A 16,876-nucleotide genomic window follows, 5' to 3' on the forward strand; every position below is an offset into this window, starting at 1 on the left:
CCTACCTACCTACCTACCTACCTAAACAACATATATATATTGTAAACAAATGTATACAGATAAAATGAAGGATTATATGAACATCTAAATTATAGCTAATCACACATAGAATTATAATGTCTGTTTCATGTAATCAAAGAATTTTGTAGGCTTATGTTGTATTTCAGAACTGCTGGTATGGGTATTAACACACTGATAAGCAGAGAACAATGTTTTGACCTTCCCAGGTCATCTTCAGGTTGAGTTACTTGTCATCAACACTTATGTTATATTTCAGAACTGCTGGTATGGGTATTAACACACTGATAAGCAGAGAACAATGTTTTGACCTTCCAAGGTCATCTTCAGGTTGAGTTACTTGTAATCAACACTTATGTTGTATTTCAGAACTGCTGGTATGGGTATTAACACACTGATAAGCAGAGAACAACGTTTTGACCTTCCCAGGTCATCTTCAGGTTGAGTTACTTGTCATCAACACTTATGTTGTATTTCAGAACTGCTGGTATGGGTATTAACACACTGATAAGCAGAGAACAATGTTTAGACCTTCCCAGGTCATCTTCAGGTTGAGTTACTTGTCATCAACACTTATGTTGTATTTCAGAACTGCTGGTATGGGTATTAACACACTGATAAGCAGAGAACAACGTTTTGACCTTCCCAGGTCATCTTCAGGTTGAGTTACTTGTCATCAACACTTATGTTGTATTTCAGAACTGCTGGTATGGGTATTAACACACTGATAAGCAGAAAACAATGTTTTGACCTTCCCAGGTCATCTTCAGGTTGAGTTACTTGTCATCAACACTTATGTTATATTTCAGAACTGCTGGTATGGGTATTAACACACTGATAAGCAGAGAACAATGTTTTGACCTTCCCAGGTCATCTTCAGGTTGAGTTACTTGTCATCAACACTTATGTTATATTTCAGAACTGCTGGTATGGGTATTAACACACTGATAAGCAGAAAACAATGTTTAGACCTTCCCAGGTCATCTTCAGGTTGAGTTACTTGTCATCAACACTTATGTTGTATTTCAGAACTGCTGGTATGGGTATTAACACACTGATAAGCAGAGAACAACGTTTAGACCTTCTCAGGTCATCTTCAGGTTGAGTTACTTGTCATCAACACTTATGTTGTATTTCAGAACTGCTGGTATGGGTATTAACACACTGATAAGCAGAGAACAATGTTTAGACCTTCCCAGGTCATCTTCAGGTTGAGTTACTTGTCATCAACACTTATGTTGTATTTAACTGCTGGTATGGGTATTAACACACTGATAAGCAGAGAACAATGTTTTGACCTTCCCAGGTCATCTTCAGGTTGAGTTACTTGTCATCAACACTTATGTTGTATTTCAGAACTGCTGGTATGGGTATTAACACACTGATAAGCAGAAAACAATGTTTTGATCTTCCCAGGTCATCTTCAGGTTGAGTTACTTGTCATCAACACTTATGTTATATTTCAGAACTGCTGGTATGGGTATTAACACACTGATAAGCAGAGAACAATGTTTTGACCTTCCCAGGTCATCTTCAGGTTGAGTTACTTGTCATCAACACTTATGTTATATTTCAGCTGATATAAAAGTCACTTTCAGACTTTCATAAAAAACATCTCACTAACACACTTTATTTTAGTACTGTTATATATGTTAAAGTTAATTATTCAGATATTAGGTGACATGTTCCACTGAACAATATTCTTTAGTTAAAGTCATATAAAACTGTCTAATACTAACTTCTTGGACTGACTGAGCTGATACAGAATATATATATAAATAACTGGCTGTAGTGTTAATTTTGATATTTTCATGATCTGAATATGTTCAATATCAAGAGAAGCTGACTGTTTCAATATTTACACACATGCATATTAGTAATATCTTAATATAGTGTAGTTTTATATTTTGAGCACTTGTGTGATAGAGCTTGTGATCTTTGTTATTAACCGTGAACAATGAGAGACATATTTAAGACAATATAATATACACCACAAGTTACAAGGATCTTTCTTTTTTATCATCTGACTAAATTTGCAACTCTTAGAATAAAAGTCTTTGGTAGATGGTGTAAGAAGTTACTGCATGATTTCTTTATCATTTGGAACAACTTTAAACATTCTGTTCTATCAACAAAAAGTACTAAAATGACAGTCTTTTTCTGTGTAATTTTCCCTGTACTCTGACAGTGAGTTGTGCTAACTTTTAACCTTCTGTTCTATCAACAAAAAGTACTAAATGACATTGTCTTTTCTTTGTGTAATTTTCCCTGTACTCTGACAGTGTGTTGTGCTAAATTTTAACCTTCTGTTCTATCAACAAAAAGTACTAAATGACATTGTCTTTTCTCTGTGTAATTTTCCCTGTACTCTGACCGTGTGTATTGTGCTATAAGTACTAGCTAATCAAATAAAGTTTAATCTCCTACAAGCAAATGGGTTATCAGGTTTTTATGTTTGTACCATTTAAAAATAAATATTTTAAGTTTAATACTTTAACATGCAAATCATCTTTATCTGATAAAGATTTATTTTGTTGGTAACTGATAAAAATCTAAATAATTTAATAGTGTTGTTAAACATAACCTTGAAGTCACATTTTATATTACTAGATGGCAGGTGTGTATATCTTTTTCATTATCAATATAAAAGCTGATAAGATCTGATTAACACATTTATGTAAGTGCTGTATATAGGTGTCACAAAGCTATTAGGAGGTGCTGCTTGTAAAACACTGCAGATATTATATTGTTCTAAACTTGGACTGACTTTTAGCCAATAATGGCATACTTGTGCCGTGCAATGTTTACATTTACAGAGGTTATGCTTGTTTTAAAAATGTTAACATGTACGTCCAGTAACCATAACTTTTATACTTCTTATTTGTGGTAACAAAACCTAAACCTATGTGCACTGGCTGCCCCCTCTCCCCAGCTCTAACAGACTGTTATCAGATGGACATAACTTTTATACTTCTTATTTGTGGTAACAAAACCTAAACCTATGTGCACTGGCTGCCCCCTCTCCCCAGCTCTAACAGACTGTTATCAGATGGACATAACTTTTATACTTCTTATTTGTGGTAACAAAACCTAAACCTATGTGCACTGGCTGCCCCTCTCCCCAGCTCTAACAGACTGTTATCAGATGGACATAACTTTATACTTCTTATTTGTGGTAACAAAACCTAAACCTATGTGCACTGGCTGCCCCTCTCCCCAGCTCTAACAGACTGTTATCAGATGGACATAACTTTTATACTTCTTATTTGTGGTAACAAAACCTAAACCTATGTGCACTGGCTGCCCCCTCTCCCCAGCTCTAACAGACTGTTATCAGATGGACAAGAAAAACTAGCAGAGAAAGCAAACAACTTCACTTGGCAATAATTGTATAATTTTAAACACACTTGCTGTTATTTATGTCCAAGACGTGGTCAGTGTGCTGTTTTGTGTGAGTAAGCAGACATTATTTATTATGTGTGTCTAGTTTTGCATTAGCATAAACTTCGAACTGATAGCCAGATTAAATTGTGAGTAATTTTACAAGAAAAACTGTTTCATTCTTCATTAAATACACATTAGTCAGTGTTTCTCAGAGTTTTCCAGACAACCACCTCATCATGGCTTTGGTCATCATAACATTATCTCTGGTTATACTTTAAAATATCTTAATGACTAAATTAACCTACATTATGTTAAAAATAAAAACAAATGTTATGTTTTCTGTTCTTTATTAGGTCACGTTTTGCAGTTGATGAATGAAAAGCTTCATGTAGGTTTTTCTGAACAAGAAGTTTTGAGAATATTTTGTGATGTGTGTGAAGCATTATCAAGACTTCATCACTGTCAAACTCCTATTATTCACAGAGATCTTAAGGTATGGTACACAAAAGTCCTAGAAAGCTATTATACTTTGACCATATGACAAAAGTTGCTTTGTTTTTTTATGGATGTATTAAACTAAATTATTGTTTTATATTATCTTTGAACTTTTCAAAATTATAGCTTTACTCTGGCACTTGCTGAGCTCATTGTTATGATTATGATTAGCATGTGTGAGTTTTCATTTTTTGCCTAGGAAGCTTCTCAACTTGTTTCTTTTTATGTTAACTTTAACAATTATAACCTTTTGTTCATTTACAGTTTTTAGAGAACATGTTCTTGTACTATGTTTAAATTTTTTTTAAGTAAAACAAATTAGAAAGTTCAAATGGGAGCTATTTCTAAGTTGAAACAAAAATAGGAATGGATGAATGATAGCCACACACACACACTGAGGTTACATTGTTTCAACAATCAGGTGTTATAATTTTTCTTGCTCCTTCCTACCTTGTTTCCATACTTTTTGCTACTCCTATTTCTACTTACTAATTTTTTTTATACAAAACATTTTTTTACATTCACCTCAGTTTTTTATACTAAGTTTCAAGAGTGACTGTGTTCTAGGCCTATCCTTCTCATAGCTTTTGCTGATATCTTTGCGGTGGTTTTCTTCCATCTAGACAAGGTGGCAGTCTTGTTTTCTCTTTCTTTTTCTGAATTAATAGCTAAGGCTTGCTTTCCATATTCAGCATTACTATTCAAGACTTTTCAAGGTTATCAGTATAATATTTTTTTTCCTTTCATATTGGTTCTTTGAAAATCATATTTTAAAAATCACACTGTTTCAAGAACAGTTTTAGATATCAGTAGGTCAAATCTCCATCTGAAACAATGTAAAAGTAAGTCATACAACTAACTGTTCTTGTTTTCAGTCCAGAACACTTAAGCAAAGCCATATCAGACTCCAAGTATAATAGTGTTCATCCTCACATTGCGTGTGGACATGAGCAATCATGCATTCAGTGCACGTGTGTGGGTTGTCTCTTGGCAACTCACGAAACATGCTCATTATTGTAGACTGTGGCTACTAGTGTATTATTAACTCATTAATAGTGTTGCTGAATGTTATTTTTATTACATGTTATTATGAAGATTATAAGTAAAACATAGAAAAATGCTTTGAACTAAAATACCATAATTCAGTTGTTCATTTAGATTTGAAGATAGTGAAGGCAGGAGAGTCAGAGTGACAGTTTGGTTTTAGTCTACTGATGTAGTGTAATTTGATAAGTGTAATTATAATCACACAAGAGAAGCACAAAGATGTTCACACCTTGACAACTGTTATAACAAATGACATAACAAATGACTTGTGTAGATAGTGCTTTGGTTGCTATTTGTGTTCCATCCAGCTTATTGAGCTTTGCATTGAGTGAAATGCTTCATCAGCAGTTGATATGTTAAGCATAATGTGATTTAAATACTGTTATTATACACTCTTCAAATTTTCAAATCCCTAAGGAATTAACTTAGTGTTAAAGTATAGGCCTAACATTAGTCTTAAATTAGAGTTTTGATCAAGATAATTATAATGTGTGAGTGTTAAATTTAGTATTTTTAGAAGCAATAGGTTACCACAGGTTCGCTTATGTAACTGTTTTACAAGTTTTTTGTTGTGTAGTTAAGTTATGAATTGATGTCATGTTACTCAAACTATTTTATTTTTCCTCATTGCTTTCAATGAAATTGTTACAGCATAACACCTTATAGATCATAGAAAGTTCTAGGCCTCAGTTGGGTAATACATATGTATAGAAAACTGACCAATATTTCTCTACAAGAAGAATAAATTGTTTTGTCAAAGGGTGTTGTAAAGTTACTGAACCCATCTTTTTGGACTTTGATGAAAAATAGACAATTATATGAAGTTCTGGATACAAGTGGAGTAGTCAATACTGTAATGAGATTTTTTACATACGTTAGACTTGTTTTGAACATGTTGTTTTAAAACAAGTGCATGTCTCTTTATTATTTGTGTGAGGAAGCATTTTCATTTTTCTTTCATATGCAGTTGTTAGTTAACAATTTGTCTAAGTAAATTTGTACTGATTTATCTTATTTAAACATTTTTACTTGTACATCTATAACTTTAAAGGTTTGAAATTCATAACCCACTAAGAACTCAGCTGGTGTCTATTCTCTTCTAATCAATTATGGGAATAGCCTTTTTGTATAATAAAAATACAGAGTAATTTAATGTTTTATAAATAAATTGTATTATTATTATTATTATAAAAAGTTAAAATTTATTATTTCAACTTTCTTGTTCCATATTAATATCTAAAGATTCCTGTTATGATCCAAATGTAGTTAACCCCTTCCAGGCTCTTCACAGTGGAGATCAAATTGATTTGTTTATAGTTTTTGCCAAGTTTGAAAGAGCATAGTTTGCTTTGCTGAAAATAGATGGCAAGACAGTAGTATTGCAAATTACTGCACCAATATTTGAGTTCTCTATATACGCTTATGGGAATGTTGAGATTCTTGTGTATCCTTCAGTCAGATGATAGACATGCCAACAACAAAATGTTATATGAATATTTATACTGTATTTTATGCACTTTTTGATGATGGTGATAATGATGAATATTAGCTCTGCAGAGGACTCAAATGATTGGTTGGCTGAACCAGAAAATAGCATTATTGATGTTGACAATAAGGTAGGTCCTTGAAATATGTTTATTTTGTCTGAAAGTGATTGTTTTGCTGTTAGTGACAGTTTCAATGATGGAAATTCTGATGGTGGAGCTGTGCATGTTTCCAGTCATTCAACTTGAAGCAGCCATAGTTACAAGACAACATCCTCTTCAGATGGCAGTTTTGATGATGTCAACTGAATGGTTATAGCTAGGAGATCAAGGAAGCTGAATCATTAGAGGAAGGGGTGTGGCGGCCTTCTAGGCTGAGTAATTGTATGAAACTTCTTCATCCAAGCATGAATCAATTAGGCCCAAAATGACAGTGTGACTTCCTGCAACACATGATGTTTGGTTTTGATGATACAGATTTTGGTTCAACTTTTAGCTTGAGTTATGATCAAGTTGTGGAAATGAATGTTGTAAGCTGTTTCAAACTTTTTTTTTTTTCTAAGATGATATTTTACCATTCACTGTAGGTGAAACTAACAACTGTGCTGAGCATGTAAGGCATGGCAATCCAGCAAAATGCAAAATGAAATGGGAACCAGTTGGTGCAAAAGCATGTTTGTGACTAACAAATACTATGGGTACTCCACAGGTACACCAGTAAATCTGTGGATTTACAATATTAAAATCAGGGGTTTGATTCCCCTTGGTGGACACAGCAGAGAGCCTGATGTGACTGTTATAAGCAAACGCACACGAATACTATGGGTATCGTATGTCTTCCTAGTCTGAAAATGTACTGAGTATCAGGTGGCATATGTTTGTTTAGTAAGTTGCCCCCCTTACATGTCACAGGATCCTTTCAAATAGATAACACAATAATTTCACATCAGTGATATTGCTCAGCAACCTAACAGACAGTCTCCAAATTCTGATTCATTATACACAGGAAGAAAATATAAATTCCGTTGTTCCAATATTTGGTGATGTCTAAAACCTTGATATAAATGTGACTACACAATGGTATGAAACCTTTGAAGGAAAAACTGAAAATAAAAAAGTACAAGACCATTCCTCGTAAATGAGGGATAAACAGTTGGGTGCTTATTGAAAACAAAACAGGTTATGTAAGCTTTCTTCAAATATACACTGGCAGGTAATTTGGTTAAGAACAATTTGTGACATGCTTGAGATTGTTTTGAGATGTACTAATTTCACTTCAAATTTATTGTTTTATGTGGAGTATTTTTATGCTCAGCTGTTTTTGGTTTGAAAGCTAATTTTGAGTGTCTCTTTTTTCACATATGTCACTGTTTATACTTGTGTTACTCTGAGGTAAAAAAAAATTAAAATGAATTAATTTGTTTTGATCTTTTTGTGTATGTGCACATGTGCAATAAGTTTATTTCATTCCTTTATTGTTGCTGTTCTCTGCTCTTGAATTCAGTTAAGAGTCGAGCTACAAATATTGGTGTTTTTGGTTATTATTTTATGTTGTGTTAAAGTTAGCTGGTTGGACTTAATCTGATATTATTTTAAAATTTTCAGGTTCTCGAACCTTTAATTTTCATTCTATAACAACAAGTGCAGGAAAAGGTGTAATTTGTTTTGTTCATTTAACGTTTTTGTAACAGGTTGAAAATATTCTGATTAGTGATAGTGGACACTATGTTTTGTGTGATTTTGGAAGTGCTACAGCCAAGGTTCTCAACCCACAAAGTCAAGGAGTTAATGTTGTTGAAGAAGAGATAGCAAAGTAAGGTTTTATTACTGAAGTAAGACTGTACTGCATCTAATCCTCATAGAATGTTGTCAAAATGGTCATCTAATCAATTCTTGTGTGTGTATAAAACACAATGTTTTGTAAGTGTAATAAAACATTTATAACACATACTACGTTTCAGTTGTCTGTCCTTCCTACAGTTTGCCGAAACACGTAGTATGTATTAAAAATGTTTCATGTTTACATGTCATTGCATCTTAGATATAAAAGTCTTCTATCGTAAAGTGCTTTCCTTCACAAATATCCACTCCATTTATTCAAATCCCTTGAGATAAATTTGGAAGAGATGCTGAATCTGAGATTGCCATGTCTGCTGTGATGTTTACGCTAAACCAAAATTGGTACGTGAGATTCTTTTTAGCTGTCTGATTCACAAAATGCTTTACGAAGCTGATTGAATACCCCAGAAATGCATGAACATTTTAAAAGCGTAGTAGTGGACAATCAAGAAGGACAAACATGGAAGTAAACTTTAAATATTTTCTCCTCCCAATTATGGGAGTGTGCTTTTTACCCATTTGTTTAGAAAAACAAAAAAAATAGGCATTCATCTTTCATTGAGCGTACATGTTTTATGTGAAATAATATAGGTGAAGTGCAAGTTTGACAGAGATAGACTTGATCTGATAAAAGTTGGGGAGACAGTTATGTGACAAAATTTGTTTCAATAATTGATTGCTTCTTTGGTGTGTATAAAAACATTATAAATGTGTTAAATGTCACAGATTCTAAAGTTAGTTATACATTGGGAGGCTAAATCATCAAACTGGGGAATTCCAGATGCACAAGAAATTAGTCAAGAATTTTTTCAAAGTATTGTTTTTTTAAGTATTTTAACATTGTGCTTGCAATTTTGAACAACAAAAGACCATAATCTAACTGAAGAGCAGAACAAAACATGACTGGAACTTTATTAACTGTTTCAGGCCCAAACTGGCTATTAAAATGACTTAAAAAGTGTCTTTTAGTTAAGTTCTATCACACAGTAAGACGTCTGTACATACATGCAGTTCATAGGTTTTGTTTAGAAAATACAACAAAATTTTGGTTTTTTACTAATCTGGATGCATGAACAGATATTTAACATCTGCATTTTGAAAGACTCAGTTTATAAGTGCTAAGTAGTAGCCTGCCATAGTGGAAACTGGTTTATACAAGTTTTGCCTCAATATTTATTGAAATAATCATTATATAATTAACTGTTTTGCATTTTATTCCCTGAAGTTAAAATTGGCAAAAGTTCCAATGTTTACTGATCATTCAAACCATTACAAAAAAAAAGAATATTTAGTGTTCCAAAATTACCTGGAGTGCAGAAGAAAATGAGGATGAACCAAATGATTCATTTGTCGTTTTTGTCCCTGCATCCAAAGTTTTAAGTTGATATGAAATGATGTCACGAATTAAAGATTTCTAAATGTTTGATTTCATAGTAGGAATTAACCAAATAAATTCCAATTTGATATCATAATATTATTTTATAATTTTATCAATAACTATTATAAAGTGTACTTGTTTACTTACAGTTCTTGGACAGATGAACTGCTTATGATGAGGTAAAAGTATAAGGTAAATTCAAAGGATATATGCTTGAGTGACATAGAGAATTTCATGCAACATTGTATCATTAAGTGTTTATTGTGTGTTTTACAGATATACAACCTTATCATACAGAGCACCTGAAATGGTAGATTTGTATAGTGGAAAACTTATAACAACCAAAGCTGACATTTGGGTGAGTAACTTCTATCCTGTTTATCATCATATAAATAGCTGAAAATGCTGACATTGTTTGTACAATATGCAAGTTTTAAACCTCCACATGAATAATGAACAATCACTAGGGCATGGGTAATAAGTTATTTAAGACATACTTTGTGCTTTCCAAGCCACAGCAACAGTTGTTTTTGGTTGTAGGAATAAGTTATTCAAGGCCTACTTTGTGTATTCGAAACCACAGCTAAATTTGTTTTTGGTTGTAGGAATAAGATTTTTATGGCCTACTTTGTGTTTACGAAGTCAGTGCTTTAGTTTATTTTGACTGTTGACCATAGTTGTTAAGAAAATAATTTGTAATCTTGTTATATTCATTTGAAACTTAATTTTAAGACACTGAACTGCTTGTCTATTGTTTTGTTTTCTATTGTGATATATTTTGTGGAATCTGATTTTAAAAATGTTGCAAAGAATGATGCTTTAAAAAATCAGTTACTGTGTAATCTATTAGGTCACAGAATATTGACCAGCAAGTTGATTGTACTGAATTAATTACACTTCATGAAGCTGAGGTTATGTCTTATGCTGTTTTTAAATTGCTTTCTTCATCTGGTGGTCATAAAGTGCACTGTTTATCAGTTCCATAACTGTTGTGAATATGAAGTTTTAATGTTAAGTTTGTTCATGAAACATCAAGTTTCTATTTCACTGATATTCTTACTGTTGTTAAAAATAGTATACAAGTAACCCTATATGAGTAAACAGGATAGGAAACCATCTATCCAGTGCTGAAGTTTCCACCATTTGCCAGCAAAGAAAGACATGATAAGAAGTTAGCTTTATATTGTTACAAAATTTTTAATTACCAAAAAACCAGTAGTATTGCTATGAGAAACCTTAAATGCATCTGCCATCAAGTTTCATATAATTTTATCAATAATACAAGAATAATAACAAATGAACTTCACTAATTTGCACATTTATATTCATTTGAAGTCTGTTCATTAAGAGAAACTATTTGACAACCTTTCAACGTTATTTGTTCTTACAGTAACTTTATATTACTCGTAATCTTTGTGTAATACATGGCATTTAACTCTCATTACAGGCTTGGCCAAGTTTGTGACCCTAAACTGATGTGTATAGTTTCCATACTATAAGTTCTAATATGTTTTGTGTAACTTTAAGGAACATCACAAGCTTTCAGTGGTCATAGTGTTTTTCTTAGACAAAAAATCAGAAATGTTAATGAAATATTGCCACTAAACGTTTCTCCATAAATATGTGAAGTCAAAGTGTTGACTGCATCCACTGATAAGTGATTCTCATGTTGAGATTAAAATACTTTACTTCATCTGAGAAATCTCAAGTATCATTTATGTAATCTCTAGAAAAAAAAAAAGACAGGATGTGAGAGGTAGGTGTGGCAAGTGAGTCTGATTTTCTAGGTCATGGTTCGGTAGACAAATAACATTGAAGGCTATGGAAATTGCGATTTGATTGATAGTATATTTTAATGAGAAATTACACTGAGTTTCATACTTCTCACAGGAGTGGTAGATAGTTCAGAAGAATTAAAACCTAGAGCAAATGTAACATTTTTCTGATTGAGGATTTCTTTATAAAATTAAAAACTTGTATAAAAAATATGATTTATTAACTATGTGTCCATGCCAAGTTTATTCATATAGCATGATAATAAAGTAGTGTAATTAAATTTCAGATGTAACTAAAAAGCCAGGAAGCTTTGACTTACTCCTACCAAGGGAGTTAATGCTATAAAATGGTAGTAATATTTTATATCATTAAATATATATGATATGTAGGTTTAAAGCTACCAAGTTGTGGATATCATATAACCTAAGTATCATGTTAAGATACTCATAATGAACGTTTAAAGTTTTAAATATAAACTATGGGCCTTAAACCTGAAAAAAAAAAAAAATACTACACTGGTATTTGAGGTACATCTCAGGTGATCTTGAGTAAATGTAACAGTACAAATGAAGTAATTTGTTATTAATTAAACTTGCTTGTTTACTTGTATATGGTAATATTAAAGTGTTTTCCTCCTAAGTAACATTATGATGAGGTTGCTTAGGAATGTTACTGTAACTGTGAATATTTTTTTTAAATATACGTTGAAAAGACACTTTTAATTGAGAAATTATTGATATTTTCAATTTCTCTGATGCAGAAACATAGTTTCTGCTTCTTTGTGCAGTTGATGAATTTATATATTCACTAGGCTTTTCATAGCTGAAACTGGTACAAAACTGTGAAAATTAAAATTCTAGCCTGAGAAGGTTTTTTTTGAAACACTTTGCATTCAAACTGATAATTTTTTGAATGATAAAAGTGAAAGCTGGTTTTGTTGATATTCAGTTGTAAATTTGATATTAATGTAATTATTATTGAGATATTCCAAAAACAAGCCCAAATGTTCAACATCTTTAAAAAAATATGTTATTATTACCAACTTAACAATATCTAATATACTTGTTTAAACAGCAAGGGATATTTATGGAACCAACACTTCATGGTAGGAACTGAACAAGTTAACATTTTAAGTGGAAAATTTTGATTCCATTGCTACATCTATTGTGGGATTGAAAATATGATTTCTTGATAGCAAAATTCAGAACTTTGTGTGAAGTTTCAACTTACCTTTGTTTTGGTATTAAAGCATGAAGTGCAAGTCTTTAGTTCTATTTTACACAATGTTGTGCTGGTTATGATAGATGTCTGAAGGAATATTTAGTTTAAAATGCAAGATATCAAATTACTTCATTTTTTTATGTTACTATTTGGAGTAAGTACTACTGTTATATTTAACTTGCATGAAATCAGAGAAAAAATGATTTCTTTTTTAATGTTTGATCTTATGTTTTCATATTAAACAGTTTTGATTTGTTTCATTGAATAAATTTGAATTTTTTTGTAATTATTTCCTTCCTGGCCATTGAAATTTGAGTTCAATTTCTACAGTTTGTTCTCAGTTGCAGTGCAAAATTTTAGATACTTGACTCATACCCTGAATATTTTACTTGGATGGTTAACACTATACAAAGCTTTGATTCTAAACATCTTAAATTAAAACTTTATCATGTTTTTTGTTTCAAAGATATATCTTGTACAGTGCAAGTCTAGTTAACAGATTTACAGAAATTGAATAAACTTAATTCACAATATATTCAAGATCAGACATTATCATATTTGAAAGAACTTTTATTCTCTTACAGCTGGTACTAAATTTTAAGTACAAGATATCATATGCTGGATTTAGTAAATAATACGAAAATCCCTGTTGTATGTTTATAATAAACATATCAATTTTTTATGTTCTTGTATTAGCTAAAACTTATTTTCCTCGTACATCTCTTTACTGAAATACTTGTTTTTCATTGATAATAACAAAATAACTCTTGTTATTTTTCTTCTAGGCTGCTGGATGCTTATTATATAAACTTTGTTTTTTCTCTCTGCCATTTGCGGAAAGTGCCCTTGCAATACAGAGTGGGAATTTCACAATTCCTGACAATTCTCGATATTCAAAAAAACTTCACTGTTTAATAAGTAAGTATTAAAATTTTGTCGTTTAAATCAACATCCCTTTTGTTATGGTTTTCAACATTAGACTTAATGTACATTAATTATTTTATGCTGTTACTTTGTTGTTGTTTGCTGTACAGGAATTGTCTGGTAGTTATTTTTTCTACACATTCAGGAAATTGTATAAGTTTTACTTGTACTTCCTGGATTACACTTCCTCCTTGTGTTTTGACAGGATATATGCTTGAACCAGATCCTGATAAGAGGCCAGATATCTTTCAGGTGTCCCATCTGGCATTTAAGATGGTTGGAAGAGACAGTCCAGTCCAAAACCTTCACGTAAGTTCTTATAAAACTCATGGGAAGAAAACAAAAAAAACTTGTTAATTGTCAGGTGGCTTTGGAGGAACTGATTTATAATTGCTTTCACAGTTATGGTCTAATTCAGGATTTACAACTTTAACATTACGTTATTTTTAGTACGTTAAATGTAGCATTATTCAGTAAGAGTAATTTTATAATTCAGGCTATTTTCATGAAATTAATTTTACATATGTTTTGATTAAATTATGTACAAAATTACTTTTCAGATGCAAGCACTTTTTGATGAAATTTATTTGTTAAACATTGACTATTTTGTACACTATAAATAATTTTTTAAGTATTCTCACTAAATATTTGTCTGTAAATATAGGAAGTCACAGTGCTGATTGATAGCTCCAAGTGCAAGGTGATCTTCATGTTAAGAATAAACAAAAACTTCTTCATATGAAAATCCTCCACTTTCTGTAACCTGTAAAATAAATATCAAATGTTATTTTATGCAGTAAAACCTGTCTGAGGCAGAATCACATGGGACCAAGTAAAATTTCTGGCTTAGACAGTGAACGTGCATTTTCTTAAATACATATAATTTTTGAGCGAACGTTCTACTTGCTTGACTAAAAGGAAGTAAGATGTTTGTGAATAAGGTTATACTGTTTATGCTATATTTATTAGAATAAGAACAAAAATAGACATTTAAAATATACATAAGTACACAAAATCTTAATCAAATTTATTTGAAGAAAGTGTCCAATTTTAACTATTTCAATTTTTTTAATAGGCTTTCTCATGCGGTTAAAAGAGAACACCAATTCTATGGCCTTTTCATGAAGTTCATTTTCCCCCTTCATTTTTGCACACAATTTGATAGTGTTAATATAACTTAACACTTGCAATAAAGTAGGAACTTCTATTTTCTCACTACCTTTTCTTTTTTGTTCATCTTCTGAATCTCTCACACTATTATCATCTTGTGATTCTGTTTGTGGTTTTAAATCAATTTTATCAGTTTCTGTTAAAACATTCTTGTCAACGTTCACAAAACTTTCTGCATTTGCAGAATCATTTGCATCAATCTTCTCAGAGTTTGGATTTCACTAGAATCATCATAACAAACAACTTCTGCACAGCCTCTAACACTATCAAGAATAAATCCACATTTTTGAAAGTACTTTATTACGCATTCATTTTTTACGCATTTGATTGAATGACTTAAAAATGCAGTTACATCTAATACATCAATTTTTATGGTCATTTCAGATGCTCTCTTACAGTCGTCCAATGTTTGCAATAACATGCTGAAGCATCAATTTTCTGTATTTAAGTTTTATACACTGTATAATTCCATTATCTAGTGGCTGTAGAACTGATGTTGTACATGGAGGTAGAAGGACTAAGTGAACATTTGAAAGTTTAACTATTGGGTGACAAGTTGCATTATCTCAGAAAAATAGAATATTTCTAATTTCTTGTTTCATTCATTTGTTTAATTTGTTCAAAAATTCCTGGAATATAGCACTTGTCATCCACGCTTTATTATTTGCTTTCCATTCCACAGGAAGTTGATTCTTCCTGAAATTTTTGAAACAGCGTGGATTTTCATTTTTACATATTACCCATGGTTTCTCTCGTTTTCCATCAGTAAATGCGACCAGAAGTACAGTCAGTTGTTCTTTTGAATAGTGACCTCTGGAATAATGACAACAGAAAAAAGAGCATAATATATTTAACCAATACTTACTCTTACAAAATGTCTGAGAATTTATTAATATTTAAACAATTTATTAATTAAACAAGAATTTATTAATATTTAAAGAAATTATTAATTAAATAAGAAATTAATATTTAATCAAAAACGTTTTTCCCATCTTACTCGTGTTCTAATCCTACTTGTGATAGATGAAGTAGGTGAAATAGTTTTTCCGTCCGCATTACACAGGTTCTGCGATATAGAGGGCCTTTTATAAAAATCTCAAGATAATGCTGCAAACTTTTGATATTTCTGGCTTGTACAGGTTTCTGCCCTATGCAGTTTCCAGCTTAGACAGGTTTTACTGTATTTTATCTGTTATTTTCTCTTGATTAACCCTGTGAACTTGGGTCAATTTGACCAATCTTGTACCAACCCCTATAAAAGAATGTGAATAAATATAAATTACCCTTTTGCTAATTGTTATATAAAACTACAGCTGCTTTACTGTGTGAAGAATTATAATTTTGCATTATTTTACCTAATCTAACCTTACGTAATATAACAAATTTCTAAATTTACATTTTAATTACTTTTGTTGTGGGTGGGTGTTCTCAATATATATATCTCACTTTCATGCAAAACAGCATGTTGTGTCTTAATTAAACATTAATTATGAAAGGTATAATTTATATTTCTGTACAGATTGTGCTCTGATTTCTTTCCATAATGGTAAAGTTAATTTAATAAGCTACATTAAGATTATCTGGTTAAAGAAATTTCCTTAATTTTCATGTCACTTCATATATATTTTTTTTCCATTTCTTGTGTGTTAGGGAGGTTTGTTTTTGTTTTTTTATGCAAGGGATACATAATGAGTTGCTCTTTATTTTTTCCAGAACTCTCCACTACCCAGTTTTGAACACCTTCCAATTCCACAGTTAGAAAGTGAAGCTAGAAAAGCAGTTACTAAACCACAGAGGTGATTAGATACAAGCTAATAAATATTAATGTATTAACTCTTGTGTTGTTAGTGAATCACAGATGTTAGAAGACTTAAATATCTAATAAAGCAGTTACTAAATAAAGTGCATTACAAAATATTGTTTTGTAATTTAAGCAACAGCTAAAGCCACAAAGTAGAATAGTCTACAGGTTGATAGTATACAATTTACTAAACCTATTTAGGTATATTTTATAAAATTTCCATAAGTTGCAGTATATTAACATTTTAATATAGTTGATGTGTTTATTAAGCTATTTTTAACACTAAAACCATCCATAAACTTGGTGTTAACTTAATTATGTGCGAGATAGTGCATCATT

The 16,876-nt window shown here is 31.3% G+C and overlaps 1 protein-coding gene across 6 annotated transcripts in view; it reads left to right on the forward strand.

Moving 5' to 3' along the window:
- LOC143254379 (uncharacterized) overlaps positions 1 to 16,876 on the forward strand; it is a 69,992-nt gene that overhangs the window by 35,220 nt on the left and 17,896 nt on the right. For all 6 annotated transcript variants that reach the window (XM_076509465.1, XM_076509467.1, XM_076509468.1 and 3 more), the window contains 6 exons: positions 3,756 to 3,895; positions 8,120 to 8,241; positions 9,922 to 10,003; positions 13,428 to 13,560; positions 13,772 to 13,875; positions 16,450 to 16,532. In XM_076509465.1, coding sequence (XP_076365580.1) covers positions 3,756 to 3,895; positions 8,120 to 8,241; positions 9,922 to 10,003; positions 13,428 to 13,560; positions 13,772 to 13,875; positions 16,450 to 16,532 — 664 coding nt within the window. The remainder of the gene's footprint in view (positions 1 to 3,755; positions 3,896 to 8,119; positions 8,242 to 9,921; positions 10,004 to 13,427; positions 13,561 to 13,771; positions 13,876 to 16,449; positions 16,533 to 16,876) is intronic.

The sequence above is a fragment of the Tachypleus tridentatus genome, chromosome 6, assembly GCF_004210375.1.
Source record: "Tachypleus tridentatus isolate NWPU-2018 chromosome 6, ASM421037v1, whole genome shotgun sequence".
In the NCBI taxonomy this organism is placed as follows: domain Eukaryota; kingdom Metazoa; phylum Arthropoda; class Merostomata; order Xiphosura; family Limulidae; genus Tachypleus; species Tachypleus tridentatus.